The 17929-nt window shown below is 45.7% G+C and overlaps 1 protein-coding gene across 1 annotated transcript; it reads left to right on the top strand.

Moving 5' to 3' along the window:
• The first annotated feature begins 10263 nt into the window (after window positions 1-10263).
• On the top strand, window positions 10264-12477 carry LOC123450827. The gene is made up of 5 exons (XM_045127901.1): window positions 10264-10382; window positions 10758-10872; window positions 10995-11171; window positions 11457-11714; window positions 11997-12477. Exons 1-5 carry the CDS (start codon window positions 10264-10266, stop codon window positions 12060-12062), a joined length of 735 nt encoding a protein of 244 aa, XP_044983836.1. The 3' UTR covers window positions 12063-12477.
• Window positions 12478-17929: the final 5452 nt, after the last annotated feature.

Here is a 17929-nt window from a genome sequence, read left to right as displayed (position 1 = left end):
AGACAATGTGGAAATTGTTTCGCAGTTCATGCCACCTGGAACATCATAGTGTGATGATGTGTCTGAACGTCATAGCCACGCACTATTTGGTATGGTGCATACTATGATGTCTCTTATCGAATTACCACTATCGTTTATGGGTTATGCATTAGAGACAACCGCACTCACTTTAAATAGGGCACCGCGTATTTCCGTTGAAATGACACAGTATAGACTGAGGTTTAGAGAAATCTAAACTGTCGTTTCTTGAAAGTTTGGGGTTTCGACACTTATGTGAAAAAGTTTCAGTCTGATAAGCTCGAACCCAAAGCGGATAAATGCATCTTCATAGGATATCCAAAACAGTTGGGTACATCTCCTATCTCAGATCCGAAAGCAAAGTGTTTGTTTCTAGAAACGGATCCTTTCTCGAGGAAAGGTTTCTCTCGAAAGAATTGAGTGGAAGGGTAGTAGAACTTGATGAGGTTATTGAACCATCACTTCAACCAGTGTGTAGCAGGGTGCAGGAAGTTGTTCATGTGGCGCCTACACCAATTGAAGTGGAAGCTGATGATGATGATCATTGAGCTTCGAATCAAGTTACTACAAACCTCGTAGGTCGACAAGGTCACGTACTGCTGCAGAGTAGTACGGTAACCCTGTCTTGGAGGTCATGTTGTTGAGCAACAGTGAACCTACGAGTTATGGAGAAAGCGATGGTGGGCCCAGGTTCCGACAAATGGCTGGAAGCCATGAAATCCGAGAGAGGATCCCTGTGTGAAAACAAAGTGTAGACTTTGGTACAACTACTTGATGGTCATACGACTATTGAGTAAAAATGGATCTTTAAAAGAAGACAGACGATGATGGTGATAAGTCACTATTAAGAAAAGCTCGACTTGTCGCAAAGATGTTTTCGATAAGATCAAACAGTTGACTATGGTGAGACTTTCTCACTCGTAGCGATGCTAAAAGTCTGTTAGAATTATGTTAGTTGTTGATGCATTATTTATGAAATATTGCACGTAGGATGTCAAAATATTGTTTTCTCGACGGTTTCCTTGAGCAAACATTGTATGTGATACAACCAGAAGGTTTTGTCGATCCTAAAGATACTAGCAAGTATGCAAGCTCCAGTGATCCTTCAATGGACTGGTGCAAGCATCTCGGAGTTGGAATATACACTTTGATGAGATGATCAAAGATTTTGGGTTTGTACAAGGTTTATGAGAAACTTGTATTTCCAAAGAAGTGAGTGGGAGCACTATAGAATTTCTGATAGGTATATGTGGTTGACATATTGTGGATCAGAAGTAATGTAGAATTTCTGTAAAGCATACAAGGTTGTTTGAAAGAAGTTTTCAAAGGAGTACCTGGATTACGCTACTTGAACGTTGAGCATCAAAGATCTATGGAGATAGATCGAAAGCGCTTAATATAAGTTTCAACAAGATGCATGCCTTGACAAGTTTTTGAAAGAGTTCAAAATAGACCAGCAAAGAAGGAGTTCTTGGTTGCCTTGTGAGGTGTGAATTTGAGTAAGACTCAAAACCCGACCACGGCAGAATAAAGAGAATAGACGAAGGTCGTCTTCTATGCCTTAGCCGTAGAATCTAAAGTATGCCATGCTGTGTACCGCACCTGATGTGTGCCTTGACTCAAAGTATGTTGAGAGGTACAGAGAGTGATCCATGATTGAATCACTAGCAGCGGTCGAAATTTATCCTTAGTAACTAATGGACTAAGGAATTTTTCTCGATTATGGAGGTGGTTAAAGAGTTTGTCGTAAAGGGTTACGTCAATGCAAGCTTTGACACTAATCCGAATAACTATGAGTAGTGAAACGGATTCGTATAGTAGAGTAGATATTTGGAGCATTTCCGAATAGCACGTAGTAGCGGCATCTATAAGATGACATAAAGATTTGTAAAGAACGCATGGATCTGAAAGTTTCAGAACCGTTGACTAAAACCTCTCTCACGAGCAAGACATGATCAGACCCCATAACTATATGGGTGTTGGATTCGTTGGAATCAGATGGTGATGTGAACTAGATTATTGACTCTAGTGCAAGTGGGAGACTGTTGGAAATATGCCCTAGAGGCAATAATAAATTAGTTATTATTATATTTCTTAGTTCATGATAATCGTTTATTATCCATGCTATAATTGTATTGATTGGAAACACAATACTTGTGTGGATACATAGACAAAACACTGTCCCTAGTAAGCCTCTAGTTGACTAGCTCGTTGATCAAAGATGGTCAAGGTTTCCTGGCCATAGGCAAGTGTTGTCACTTGATAACGGGATCACATCATTAGGTGAATCATGTGATGGACTAGACCCAAACTAATAGACGTAGCATGTTGATCGTGTCATTTTGTTGCTACTGTTTTCTGCGTGTCAAGTATTTGTTCCTATGACCATGAGATCATATAACTCATGGACACCGGAGGAATGCTTTGTGTGTATCAAATGTCACAACGTAACTGGGTGACTATAAAGATGCTCTACAGGTATCTCCGAAGGTGTTCGTTGAGTTAGTATGGATCGAGACTGGGATTTGTCACTCCGTGTGACGGAGAGGTATCTCGGGGCCCACTCGGTAATACAACATCACACACAAGCCTTGCAAGCAATGTAACTTAATGTAAGTTGCGGGATCTTGTATTACGGAACGAGTAAAGAGACTTGCCGGTAAACGAGATTGAAATAGGTATGCGGATAGTGACGATCGAATCTCGGGCAAGTAACATACCGAAGGACAAAGGGAATGACATACGGGATTATATGAATCCTTGGCACTGAGGTTCAAACGATAAGATCTTCGTAGAATATGTAGGATCCAATATGGGCATCCAGGTCCCGCTATTGGATATTGACCAAGGAGTCTCTCGGGTCATGTCTACGTAGTTCTCGAACCCGCAGGGTCTGCACACTTAAGGTTCGACGTTGTTTTATGCGTATTTGAGTTATATGGTTGGTTACCGAATGTTGTTCGGAGTCCCGGATGAGATCACGGACGTCACGAGGGTTTCCGGAATGGTCCGGAAACGAAGATTGATATATAGGATGACCTCATTTGGTTACCGGAAGGTTTTCGTGCATTACCGGAAAAGTTTCGGGATCATCGGTAGTGTACCGGGAGTGCCGGGAGGGGTGCCGGGGACCATCGGGAGGGGTGTCACGCCCCAAGGGGTCTCATGGGCTATGGGAAGAGATAAACCAGCCCCTAGTGGGCTGGAATAAGTTCCCACTAAGGCCCATAAGGTTTGAGAAGGAAAAAACACAAGGTGGAAAGAGTTTCCAAGTGGGAAGGTGGAATCCTACTCCAAGTAGGATTGGAGTAGGACTCCTCCGCCTCCAATTTCGGCCAAACCTTTAGGTTTTGAGGCTGCCTCCTCCCCTCCCTCCCACCTATATATACGGAGGTTTTAGGGCTGATTTGAGACGACTTTTCCACGGCAGCCCGACCACATACCTCCACGGTTTTTCCTCTAGATCGCGTTTCTGCGGAGCTCGGGCGGAGCCCTGCTGAGACAAGGTCATCACCAACCTCCGGAGCGCCGTCACGCTGCCGGAGAACTCTTCTACCTCTCTGTCTCTCTTGCTGGATCAAGAAGACCGAGATCATCGTCGAGCTGTACGTGTGCTGAACGCGGAGGTGCCGTCCGTTCGGTACTAGATCGTGGGACTGATCGCGGGATTGTTCGCGGGGCGGATCGAGGGACGTGAGGACGTTCCACTACATCAACCGCGTTCACTAACGCTTCTGCTGTACGATCTACAAGGGTACGTAGATCACTCATCCCCTCTCGTAGATGGACATCACCATGATAGGTCTTCGTGCGCGTAGGAAAATTTTTGTTTCCCATGCGACGTTCCCCAACACCAACTAGTGGGAGCAGTTATGGAAATTGGATATCTTCTAAATGCCTAATTGTATTTTTTGTTCTCTTTGGTCTTGCTATTTTAGCAAAAAAATTGTGAATTATTATGTATCTAATGCCTTTGAAGAAAATAAAGATGCAAATAAATATGTTTTTATGCTAAAAATGAAAGACAAATAACAGATTTGTGGGCCGACGTGAGCGGCGGCCGAGCAAAGCCCACAAAAAGGACCCGTATAAAAGGATATAAATATCCTTTTATACGGGTCCGTTTGTGGGGTCTGCTCGGCCTTTTACCCTTTTATACGGGTCCGTTTTATAGGGTCTGCTCGGCCACCGTCTAGCCGGTCCGGAAAAACATTTTCTCGCAAACTGCAAACGACTTTTACGGACCGGTGATATATGGGGTCTGCTAGAGATGTTGTAAGGCCACCTGTGGGACACGAGCTATCCATATGTCATGCTATATCCGAACATTTTGTCCATTCGTAATTCTTTAAAGAAGTCTTTTTTGAAAATAAGCATGTCACATATTGAAGTTCGTTTTACTCAAGGATATCAAAAGAAGCATGGAGAAACGAGATTCTTGTATTACTCATATTCGTCGTAGCCAAAATAAATCTAGTCATTTTATGGTAAATTTTGGGAGATCCAAAAGCCGCACTGTTGTTTGGCTTGGATCAGGCCCCTGACCGCTTTCGAATTTTTGAACTTGATTGTAAACTTTGAGTTTTTGAAGTAATACAAGAGTTTATTCGCAAAAAAAAAGTTTGTCACATATACAAAAGATGTTCATAATGTTTGTTTTGTAGCTAAAATAGGCTCACGTCATATTTAGAAAAATGTTCACCTTGTATTAAAAACATTTCATTTTTATTGTGTATTTATAAAAGTCCGAACCTATTGTTCATTTTGTGTTAAGAAAACATTCATTTTTATTGTGTATTAAAGTTGTTCGCCCTGTAACTACAAACAGATCATCTAATATTAGAAAATGTTCACCTTGCCTTAAAAATAACCCTATTTTTTATATAAAAGACTGCTCTGTATTTAGGAAAATTTGATTAAAAAACTTACATTAACACATTTATGTACTTTTCTGTAAATACACGATGAACGAATTTTAATACACGATGAACATCTTTTTGATAGACGACGAACGACTTTTTAATAAGTGCTGAATTTTTCTTACTATCTGATGAATGAACATTTTCTTATTATCTCCTGAACATTATTTTCAAAATTATATATTTTAATACACGTTGAAAATTTTCTTAATACGCTGAGAACATTTCAAAAAGTTTACGTATTTTAGAAACACGTGTTTTTTAAAGAATTGTATGATTTTTTATAGATGATAAGAAAATTCTAATACACGAACAACCCTTTCAAATAGATATGAAGTGTTTTTTAATACGCGGCGGACATTTTATTAATACATGATGAACATTCTTTTTGGTCATGAACACTCTTTTGGATTACATTGAAAAAATTAGATACATGGCAAAACTTTGTAATATACTATAAACATTTAAAAAAATACCAGTTGAACATTTTTGGGATATTAGTAAGATACGGACCGCTGGTAGGAAGATGTGTGATTTTTTACTTTACAAGAACGCATGAATACATTTTTTGAGGGCTAAAAATGTTTTATTTATTCAGCAAAGTCGGGAATTTCCGACGCAAGACATGCAAAATACAGTTTCGTGGAATGTGAAAACCAACTTTGCGAAGCTCATTACTAACACCCTTTCTCACCAGAATATGCACATCTCGATTAGCTGATCTCCTTACCCATTTGATCTTGTGGCCATCAAAGGTCTTTATCGTTCCCTTGATCTCTTCTACCATTGGCCCAGCCACAAATAGAATTTTATTGTTATCGCTAAGAATGCTCACCACGCCCTTAAAATTCAGATCGACAATAAGCATCCAAGCTTGAGCATGCCCTTGTCCATCCCAAGTTGCACAGCCACCCCCCCCCCCCCCCCCCCCCCCGGTCACTCTAGAACCTCAAAAACAAAATTTACTAGTATTCATTATAAAAATTAATATTATTTAAACTAAAAAACTGAGAGTTACAGTATTTTTTTCATACTGTTAACATTGAGCCCCTTCATTTTTCTTTGCAAGATTCGCCACAAACGGAGAACTCCGGGCCAGACGAAGCAGGAAAGTAGTGGCTCGCGGGAGCATGAAAAGAGTCGGTGTGGCGCTCTTCTCTTCCATCTTGGCCGTAGCGTTATCGGTGTTGGCCTTGAGCCACCCCTCATCCGGCCGGAACCAACGCTCGGTGTTCATGAATACTCCTATAAAGTAAGTATAAAACTGAGTTGCAAATTAATTTGTGGTTGGATGGTTAGAAGGACTGTGATATCTCCTGTCCATCAGAGTTTAAGTTTCAGACTTTGTGTGTCTTCATAGAGATGAGTGTACGCTCGTGTATGTGAGCGACTTCGATTGTACTTTGCTAAAAAAAAAAAAAACTGAGTCATTTATTTTAAAATAAAGGAAATACATTTTTAAAACGTGCAACATCTTTAAAAAAATATACATGAGCGTTTAACAGAAACTGGCTTTTCATGTGAAGTATCTCTCATCTAAAAGAAATTGGGTACTCATATATCTCTCCAACATGGTTTTAAGAGAGAAATGCGTTCACGGAGGCAAGACAGAAAAAAAGCGAACGGATCAAAGCTAAGCGTACGCGCTGCGGCCAGCACGTACGCAGCAGTCATCACTGTGCGCCCAGTCTGAGTGAGTGACACGCCCGCATCTTCCGCTGTTTGACCCGTACGAATGCTCCCACAGCGTCCTCAGAGCCGGCCCCCTCGCACCATTGGCCACTACGTGGCAAACTTCGTGGGTCACTCTCCACTGCACCTCGACCTGCTCTGTTTGTGTACAAAAGCATCTCCAACCCAGACTCCCATAATGGACATAACACACGGGTACAGAAAGCTGACCGTCCAACCAGGCAACCAACACGGCCCCAGTCGCGTCCGTTCGAAGGTAAATGAGTGTCCAACGTGGGATAACAAACGGATCAATGTCCGTTTTTAATTCGCTTTCGAGATATTTTCGACCTAATTTCAGGCCGTGTTTACGGCCCAACGGGCATACACGTTCGGACGAGAGAGCGCCCTTGTACTTTTCCGACCCGTTTGTCAGGGACACAACCATTTTTCTTTAACCCTGTCTTTTTCCTCCGCCCTTTCCCCGCCGGCCCCGCCATCATTGCGGCCGTCTAAGTTCCCGGCCGCGTCGCCTTCCAGCGAGGCCGTTCGCCCCACAACCATGTTGTTTCATACACGGGCCACACCCTGTGTTTCGGTCGAGCCTTTTTGCGGGCGTGCGTGGTTCCTTTCTGCCTGTGGGAGAGAAGCTACGGCCGTCCCTCAACAACTTCCGACAGCCGTTGCAGTGCAGCAGGGCACACACCCACCAACACCAACCTCGCTTCGCTGGCTCACCCTTTGCGAAACGGGCTTGCTCTTTCCGGCCGTGTCTCCACCATGACCTCAAGGTGTTCGGCAATTTACTCTTATTGGCAAAAATGCATAGCGGTTATTTGCATGCTTACATATGGAATTCCCAATGATCTTGTGGATGAGTACTTTCGTATGAGTGGGTCCACATGTCTTCAATAATGTACAGTTTTCGCAAGGCCATGGTGATTGTGTTTGGCCTTGAGTACCCGAGAGAGCCAAATGCCGCTGATATATAGAGGTTGCTGGTGATCAATGCCGATGAGACGGACAAAAAGCGGATGAGACGGACGTCCGTTTTGGTCATGCGTAGGAGTTGGCCTTAAAGCATCTACAGCCGGGCTAGGGACGGAAAAGGTGGACGAGGAGTCAAAAGTGGCGGTGACAGCGGATGGGAGGAGGAAAATGTGGAGGGGTAGGGTTTCGGTGCCGGCGGTCAGCTTAAATAGCCACGCTAGGGACTACGCGGCCGTCGGAGCGGCGCCACGCGCCAATATCGGTCCGACAGAAGAAATGAGCTTTAGAACGTCGGGTTTGGGGTTGTTTTCGTGTGGGCCCAGCGTCAGTCCTACATGGCGGACGTGCCCAGACGCCCCCATATCCACTTAAAATTTGGGGTGAATGTGAGGGGTCCCGGTTAGTCCGGGCGTTTGAGGCGCCCGTCTAGGTGGAATTTTCATGACCAACCCACTCGTCAGGACGTTTGAGGCGGGATTGGGGCGTCCGTGTGTAAATGCTCTTATTTCCTAAATATTGTTATTTTCTAAATCCGCGACACTCAAACAATTATAAAAGGCAGCACAATTTATCCATAAATATCATTTGAATGTCTAGTGTAACAATAGTTCAAATGTAGGATGTTAAATAAGTTTTTAGAATTCATTGATTCCAACGATGATACTAGAGTGGGAGTCACCACATGTGTCCCACACATGGTTCTCCTTGAGCTTCATGCAAAAATGTATGAGCGTAAATGCCATGCCCTTGGTCGCACATGGTTCTCCTTGAGCTTCATGCAAAAATGTATGAGCGTAAATGCCATGCCCTTTGTCGCACATGGTTCTCCTTGAGCTTCATGCAACAATGTATGAGCGTAAATGTCATGTCCTCAGTCCTCTGGTACATCATGACATGGGCGTCCAGCCTATACAATGTGACGATTATCAAGTTGCCACATTACATAAGTTAATGACCAATATTTAGATGAACAAGAATCAAATTTTAAAGAGCTGATGTCCACATTGTTTCCGCTCGTGTAGTGGCACTGCAAAGCTTCACAGTGAAGTTAAAGATGGTGTGCCATCGATGCGTTATCGACTTCGCATTGCATTCATGGATGACGTGCATGCCATAGGGCTAGAAGTTTTTTCACTCATGAAATGAAGCATGCACGTTTTGTCAAAAGATCGAGCCCTCCTTCATGCCTACAAAGTGCGTAGATAGGGCAACACACATCGCATAAGTCATCCTTGATCACCTAGTACCCCGCCATCCATGCTTACACTAGAAAACAACAAGTTCAATAAAAGAACTCAATTTATTTGATGGATGGCATCGGGAGGGAGGCAGAGGGTACGTGGGTGCGAAGGGATCCTAGGTGAACATCAACATAGTTCATGGTGTGCAAGCATGTGGGTGGGGGTTGAGGACATGTGAGGATGCTTGGGCGGCAATCGTAGAGGTATAGCAACAACATTGGACAAGGAGGATGGAGATGACAATAAGAGGGAAGCACAGGTATAGTGAAAAAAAATCGAACAAGGCAGAGAATTTAAGTGGGCCGGGGTTGTAGCAGTCCTATTTGATGGCGGTGGACTCCCATAGGCCCCATCCCCTCCCGGTTTGTTTCCCGTTTGCTAAGAAATAGACAACGGGATGGGTCGACAATTCAATGCGGGAGTTCGTTGGATGGTAAAATACATTCGGACAACTCGGTCATGTGGCTGCGAGAGGTTTGAGAACATCTATATCCGGACCCCTCTTGTCTGCCTCAAACATTCGGATAGGCCGCCCAGTCATGAAAATTTGACCCAGACGGGCACCTCAAACAGGCCTCAAATTCCCACGCCGACCGACAACCCTCATATCCAGCCCAAATATGGGGCGGATATAGGGGCACTCGGGCATGCCCGCCACATCATCCCAGCCCACCACTGACCCCACAAATACTCCCGTCCGTAAACCCTAGACATCAGTTACTTTACTCTCTTTGTCGAGTCCACTTCCGATCTAGTCCCCTCTGATCTTATGGTTGGCGATAGAAGCAGCTCCAACGCAGAATCCGACGGATCCAACATCGATGTGGAGGAGGTGGCCCTCTGCATCGCGTTGAGGAGGCCGCTTCAAGATCAATGTCGTTCCGGCAGCGGAGAATCTTCTTCCTGAGTGCCCGTCACCAGCGACGTCACCGAACCTTCCCGCCCGACGCATAGCTCCGCCCTCTTTGCTCCAGTCCGATTCGCTAGTTTAGATACGCCACCAACCTCCACCACACTCTTCTCCGGAAGTGGTGCCCGGCCACCGTTGAGTCCTCGTGCCCGCACCCGGTCCGGGGCGCACGAGGACGCCTGAGTCCAAGGCGCGTGTAACCCGGTGCGAGCGTCAACGGGCAAGGTAGAGGGAGGAGGCACTGGCCGCACGCCGTTCGTGCGCGAGCGCGCCTGTCGACTTTGAGGATGCGCTCCTCGTGTTGGTCCTCTCGCGCTCTCTCACGAAGGCCGAGACAAATGCGCGCTGCCTCCACTGCAAGAATGCCGAAGCGCTCCGACTTACCATCGAGTTGTCGGAGCACTAGGCAAACAAGGAGGCGGCGGTGAAAACGAAGGAGGACCGCCATGCCAAGGAGAAAGCCCGCTTGCTCTGCAGGCTGTCGGGCATGAGGTGCAACTCCGATACCTCGGACATGACGGACAAGTGCACCTCCAGCTTCGACGACGACGCACCTACGCATGCCGATGCCTACACGGAGGAGGGGCACAACCGCATCGACGATCGGAAGGGGAAAGGCCCGACGAGGAAATGGTGATTCCCTCCGCCCTTCCCTTATGTTTATAATTTTAGCATATTTTATGTAGTCCGTTCCGTGAATTTGCCAATGGACTATGCCCCTTTTGTGCAGCGATGCAATGCGACTCGATAAACTGCGTGTTTAATCTATTTTACGCAGCGTTCCATGTATTTGTATGGTTTTAAGAATTGGATATGAAAGATACGAATGTGAAAGGTAACAAATGACACACATCCGTAAACGTTGAAGGGATTAAATTTGCGAGTGTAGATAGTGTGAGTTGGAGATGCCCTGACCGCCTATTCCCGTTCGAGCGCACACGGACACCGCAAAACAAAAACATTCGCTCCGACCTCTCCCTGCTCCTCTCGCTCTATAAATATCGCAAGTTCTGCTCTGCTCCTAGCTACTAGTGACAGCACTGCAGCACCTCCTCAGCTCAAAGGTCGCAAGCAGAGCAAGAGCAGAGCTCGCTCCGTCCGTCACTGCACCATTGCGATGAAGGTAATCCGATCGAGGATACGCACCACCGATCTATGTATCTCTGGCCCGCCCATATCTCTTCCGGCATTTCGGTTCTCTTCCTAACATTAACATGCTGCTGATGTGTTTATACAACAATGCAGAAGGTGCGGGCGAGGCCGCGGCGGATCCCGGCGTTCGGGGAGTGGAACTACTACGACGACGGTGGGTACGGATACGGCGACGGCGACTGGCCGGCCACCCAGACCCAGTACCTGGACTCCGCCATGCCGGCCGGCATGGTCATCGCACTGCCGGCGTCACCGAAGCCACCCAAAAAGGTGAGTAACGCATGGATTCTCACCGAGGAAGCACACCGATTCTTGCCTTGTGAGTTTCGCTACTGATTCTGCAAGCAACAGAGGTGTCCCGCTGATTGTGATACATGTAGATTACTACTAGTAAATGTGTTTATGCAGAGCTTAGTAGCAGTACATGTTTAGAACGAGCTTAGCTATTTGATTTGGAGCATGGACTCCTCAATAAAATCTCTGTAGATATAGAGCTGCTCGCAGTGAGAATGTCGTTATTACTTTTACTGTAACCTCTGTGGTCGCCATTACCAGGCGGTAAAGTGGATCGACAGCGGTACGCTGGAGGCGGCCGTGGAGCAGAGGCAGAAGGTGGTGGTGGGGCTGCGCGAGGAGCACGGGGCGAAGAAGCCGCAGGGGAAGCCCATAGAAGTTTACCTGAAAGTGTCTGACGCCGACGCCCACCGCACCGCCGCAAGCGGCAACAAAACTCGCAGGGCGAGGGTGGTCAAAGCCGTGGACGAGGACCTCTACGTGATCCCGCCGGACATGCTCTGCCACAATAACCCGCGCGTAAGTGGGCCCGAAACCTGCATTATTTGCCGCCGTGTGTTACTGTCTAATTACGGCCTTATGTCATCTTATTACTGACAGAGGAACCATGCATGCATTACTACTCAGCTACGTACTGCACGCTCACTGTTTATTGGCTAGCCTAGTATGGTCTTATCATACTGACGGGTGTTTATTGGTTGCTACGAGTGCAGAGGAGGCTGACAGAAAGCGCTTAGTGGTGGCACTGTTTAACCGGGGTCTTATCTTATGACTGACGGGCGTTTTTATTCCTGCCTGCAGAGGAGGCTGACGACGAAGCGGCTGTGGACCGGGTGCCTGGGCAGCCTGGGCTGCGTCTCCGCCTAGGGATCGCAACCCGTCTGTCCTTGGCGTGCGTGTTGTAAAGACTAAAGAGAGAGAGAGGAGCGGAAAACCATGGGCCATGATGCTGTCACGCCATGTCAAACATCCCCTCCCTCCCTCTCTCTCTCTCTCTCTTTGTATGTGCTGTACTCCTGGAATGCGTTTTTATTACGTACTATGGATGGATGGATGGAGACGGCGAGAGGTGATGCGCGGCAGGCAGCGTCATTTCCCCGTGCCGAACGCCCACTCGAGTGCGTCTTTCCCGACGGGCTTTGCCGCTCGATGTGTCCGTGTAGTTGGAGGCTTGCTCGGGGCCTGTCGAGCATGCATGAAAAGATGAAAAGAAAGGAATGCGGGAGCCATGGCGGTGGCGTCTTGTTCTGCACGACTGCATCCGGGCCTCTCTTTCGGTTAATCCATTGTTACTCTTCCGGTGTCTTGTGTTACGTAGCTTATTAGGACGTAGGGCGTGATTGCGCGCTGATTCTTTGCTGATTGATCGCACGATCGCCTCCTAATTATTGCAAACGCGTCTAGGGATGCGGCGGATCCAAAAATACGCAGCCTTTCGTAGATAGCATTCCTCGGATGCGAAAATCGTACACCTACGTGCAGCTACGAAAGAGTTGTGTACCTTCCTATAATCCTCTTCTCACCCCCCCCCCCCCACTATTTCAAGGGAGTGGGCCCCATGCTTCCACTTATTTCAGTGAAACTTTACGAAGAAAAAAATCAGCCGGTAAACCATACGTGGCCTTCCGACAATCCTACACCTACGTCCATTCAACCATAGCCACGTATATTTCAAACTAAATTTCAATGAATTGGACGAATTTCATCAAACACGACAAAATTTAGCAAACTTCAGACATAATTTACATAAAAGGAATGATGTTTTTATCCGTTTAACTAAACCAAGCCCACACCACTTAAAATAATTGTAGAAAGTAGCACAATTTATCCATGCAAATATATCTATACAACAATAGTTTAAATTCAACGAAGTATAGCTACGGTGTCAGACGATGAAGGCGCGGATGAAAGGGAGGGGGACAGAGACAGAGTGAAAAAGGGGGACGGAAGGGGGATTTCATTGGACCGGGGGTGTTGGAGTCCTACGTGGTTGGTGTCCGGACTGCCACAACCCCCCTCCCCCCTGAGTTTGCCTCTCGTTTACGAAAATATGGGCGTCCGGACCAGTCCATGGAGGAATGAGGTACCATCTTGGATGACAAAATACGTCCGAATAGCTTGGTCTGGACAAATGCTACATGTTTGAGGACCAGCGTTGAAGATGCCCTAGCTTATTCTTCAAAAAATAAATGACCGCGTGCATTAAAATAGTAAACTTGAACCGCATCACTCTCGATAATCATTTTTACCCAGGTCAAAATGATCTTTTATTTTATTAAAAATACAGAAGTAAGGTTCTGAAAAATATCTATCATGCATGTTTCTTTTTCACAGAATTTTTTATGCGTAGAAATATGGTTCTTTCACTAAATTTTGTGGAAATGGGTCCTGCCGTTCTGGTGTACCCAGTTTTTTCTTCTTCTTTTGAATCAGACACCTGTATATTGATATGTATATTGATCTCAATTCAGAAGAAATTGAACCGATTTATGTGTGCCTAGGTTTTAAAATTCCGCTGTACATTGCATTGCTTCCGTAAGTCAGATTTTGGCGTTGAAGCTTGAAGTCCCGCATTGACGCACCCATGATGTGTATGAAGTTCCGGAAGCTGTGGTGAATAGTCAAGAACGATGACATCAAGACATGCCCAGGAGGTGACTACTTGAGTGATGTATGAAACTTGGGAAGCTCTGACTGAGTAGCAAGAGAATGATGGCGCGCCCAAGGTGTGCCACTGATGTGGTGACTACTTGAGTGCCGCCTCTCTCTTTTGGTGTCTTCTTTCACATGCATCCTTTTGATCTTTCCCGATGTATGAAATTACGGTGCGTGACTGACTGACCCGGGAAAGGCAATGAGTACTAGAACCGGTAGCTAGTCAGGACTTTTTTGTTTCATAAGTCGCGGGACTTTTTTTAATCCCAACTAAAAAGTCTCTAGTCCCTCCTGTTTGTTTCATATGGAACTAAAAGAGACTTTTTTAGTCCCTACACTAAAAAAGTCTCTGAAAACAAACACCCCCTCGGTCATACGACCTGGCGCCCAACCTAGGGGAAGGGAGGAAGCGAACCTAATTGTCTGGTTTTGGTGGGTGCCACTAAATAATCACCCAATCTCTCTAGTGTTAGCAGCAGTTTGATGCCTTCATGACACACTCATTGCGTGATTATCCGTTTGAACGAGCTTACTAATTATTGCTGAATCACAATGGCACCGCGCTAACCATTTGGATTTTTGCTGGTTGGTGCAGGAACCTGAACTTTTAAAACCAGCAAGAACTTTTTGGCAATGTGGATGAACATGAAGCCCGAAAATATTGTGGCAAACTGGGGGTGCAGCTTTTCTCCGGCAGCTCTCCGTAGAAGAAGCGCTGTTGGTCTGGTCTGCGGCAACGCCCTGTTCAAAACAGATCATCGCCTTCACAGTGTCATCGTCCATGCTGCCGGCCTGTGTCTTGAGCTCCTCCGGTCTAGGGGTGCAGCAATCATGAGAGCGCGTGCAGCGTACGCCCGAACCCCGTGCCAAGAGTGATCTTGAGATGCCAGACTCTTAGGCCTAAACGCCGAAGTGCGAGGCTAGCTACACACATTGTGCTAGGGTCGACATCAATCTGCAGGTTAGGTCTATGGGGATTGTAAGAGATATGATTTGTCGGAAGACATCAATCTGCACGTTAGGTCTATGGGGATTGTAAGAGATATGATTTGCGTGAAACTGCACGACATCATAAAACGGGTGTGCTCTTTATATATATAGGGTTACACCACGTGTACAATTACAATTAAAGTTGTCTACAGAAGCTTTATATAAATATACAGTCTAACACCCTTCCTTAATCTTAACTCTGGCCTGAAGTACAAAGCAAGTTAAGATTGCGTCTACAACGTTTAAACTGAGGTTGTGAAAGTAACTTCGTGAAGATGTGAGCAAGTTGATCTTTGAAGGAGATAAACTTGATATGAAGAAGCTTCTGTGTAACACGTTTCCTTACAAAATGATAGTCAACTTCGATGTGCTTGGTACGAGCATGAAAAACTGAATTGGATGACGGGTATGTCGCACCAATATTGTCACACCAAAGGTCTGGAGGGTGATCCTGAGAGACTCTCAACTCTCTCAACGGAGACTATAACCAGATAAGCTCAGCTATGGCATTGGTAACTGCCTTATACTCTGCTTCGGTACTACTCCGACAGAATGTGGCCTCCTTGCGTGCACTTCGGGCGATCAAGTTAAGACCAAAGAAGACATCGTAGCCCCCCGTTGATCGCGTGTCATCAAGGCTCCCTGCCCAATCTGCATCAGAAAATGTCGAGAGAGCACTGGACGAGGCAGAACGAAGATGCAAGCCATATGAGACAATACATGAGAGATACCGCAGGATACGCTTCACAGCCGGCCAATGTGAAGTCCGAGGGGCATGAATATACTAGCACACACGATTGACCGCATAGGAGGTGTCTAGTCGTGTGATAGTTAAATACTGCAAGCCACCAACAATGATGCGATACTTAGTAGTATCATTCGAAGGAAGCAAAGTACCATTCAGGGCTGACATCCGATCAGTCGCAGACATGGGAGCGGCGGCATGCTTGCATTGCAACATACCAGCACATTGCAGCAAGTCTAGAGAGTACTTATGTTGAGTGAGAGTTAGGCCAACAGACGACCGTGAGGCCTCCGGACCAAGAAAGTAATGCAGAGCACCTAGATCCTTGACAACAAAATGACCAACCAGAGTAGATAATAGACAACCAGCGGCCGTCGCCGAGGAGCTGATGAGAATAATGTCATCAACGTAAACCAGCAGATACATAGTAACCTCACGACGGTGGAACAGGAAAACATATGTGTCAAAAGTGGATGGAACAAAGCCATGACGTCGAAGGACCGAACCAAGGTGTGTGTGCCATGCACGAGGGGCCTGCTTAAGTCCATAGAGCGCCTTAACCAGATGACACAAATGATGTGGACGAGCATGATCAACAAAACCGGGAGGTTGCCGCATGTAAACCTGTTCCTCCAAGACCCCATGAAGAAAAGCATTGTAACATCAAGCTGACGGAGGGACCACCTTTTGGAAACAACCAAGGACAGGATCAAACGAATAGTGGTAGGTTTGACAACCAGACTGAAGGTATCCTCATAATCAAGACCATACATTTGCTTGAAACTCTGAGCCACAAGCCGCGCCTTGTAGCGCTCAATAGAACCATCCGCATGCTTCTTGACCTTGAACAACCAGTTGAGTCAATAATATTGACACCGTACCTGATACAGGAGGAACCAAGAGCCAAGTATCATTCCCCTATAGGGCCTGAAACTCCTGTTCCATGGCACTGCGCGAGTGAGGAATCCGAAGAGCCGCCTGAAAATGTCGAGGCTGAGCAGTGGGGCCAGCATCTTCCTGTGCCACACACACCGCAATCCACGCAACCGTTTCATCAGCGCGCTCCTTCGGCTAACTAAAGGAAGCATGATCAACAACTTTGCGCTTAGGTTAGGCATATCCTCTTTATTTCTTAGGCAACTATCAATAGTTGCAGTATTGCTTGCAATCATCAGTTGAATTATGTCTCCCAGCCATTAGTTCATGTGTTGTTGGCAACATTATCCATGCAGATATGAAAAAAACCATAGTTTATGCAAGCAATATAAGCCATGCATCCCTCCCATACATGTATCCCTTCTGCTAGGAACAACCATACTGGTTTTAATCAACTATCATGTGTGATGTAAGCAACTTTGTCATGCAAAAAAGTAAGCAAGCTTATTCAATTTTAATACGATCGAATTATCTCCTCACAAACTTAGGAATTGTTCTTAATCTACAACAAAAATACAGAATAATTAAATAAATTGTTTGTCCTACTATTTGAAAAGTAGTAACTTCCGACCAGTTTTGCCGGTGCCTGTGATCCTAATGATATGATCGATTTAGCGGGAAAACCTTTTGAAGTTTTATGGACAACTCTAGTGTTTTAATCGGGCAAACTAGATAGTAGAAGTGTAGAAAACACACAGTCAAGGCGGACTAGCCTAGACCCCCCCAGTCCACCCCCACTCATACATCACTATTAGAAAATAGGCCTTTGGTTCGACGCTTTAGTCCCGGTTGGTTTTTGAACCGGGACTAATGCTTCCACTAGTCTCGGTTTCATGAGGCTTGGCTTTAGCCCCGGTTTATTAGGAACCTCTAGTCCCTGTTTGTGTTAAAAACTCGGGACTAAAGGGGTGGTGGCAGGGTTGTGTCAGGCTTGGGCCCGTGCGAGGGCCATTAGTTCCGGTTGGTAATACAAACTTGGACTAGAGATAGATCTCTGTTTTCCTCCTTTGTCTCCTCTGTTCTCTTCTCTTGCTCGAGTTCATCCTCAATTTCTTGTTGGAATTATGCCCTAGAGGCAATAATAAATATAGTTATTATTATAATCCTGTATCAAGATAATCGTTTATTATCCATGCTATAATTGTATTGAATGAAGACTCATTTACATGTGTGGATACATAGACAAAACACTGTCCCTAGCAAGCCTCAAGTTGGCTAGCCAGTTGATCAAAGATAGTCAGTGTCTTCTGATTATGAACAAGGTGTTGTTGCTTGATAACTGGATCACGTCATTAGGAGAATCACGTGATGGACTAGACCCAAACTAATAGACGTAGCATGTTGATCGTGTCATTTTGTTGCTACTGTTTTCTGCGTGTCAAGTATTTGTTCCTATGACCATGAGATC

The sequence above is a fragment of the Hordeum vulgare genome, chromosome 4H (assembly GCF_904849725.1).
Source record: "Hordeum vulgare subsp. vulgare chromosome 4H, MorexV3_pseudomolecules_assembly, whole genome shotgun sequence".
NCBI classification, from domain to species: domain Eukaryota; kingdom Viridiplantae; phylum Streptophyta; class Magnoliopsida; order Poales; family Poaceae; genus Hordeum; species Hordeum vulgare.
The sequence above is the reverse complement of the archived record's forward strand: the minus strand, read 5'-3'. Positions and strand labels throughout refer to the sequence as shown.

Coding starts and splice junctions, on each gene's coding strand:
- LOC123450827 (XM_045127901.1), top strand. CDS start 10,264: ATGACGGACAAGTGCACCTCCAGCTTCGACGACGACGCACCTACGCAT. Junction 10,873..10,994: donor ACTGCACCATTGCGATGAAG/GTAATCCGATCG, acceptor ACAACAATGCAG/AAGGTGCGGGCGAGGCCGCG. Junction 11,172..11,456: donor CACCGAAGCCACCCAAAAAG/GTGAGTAACGCA, acceptor CGCCATTACCAG/GCGGTAAAGTGGATCGACAG.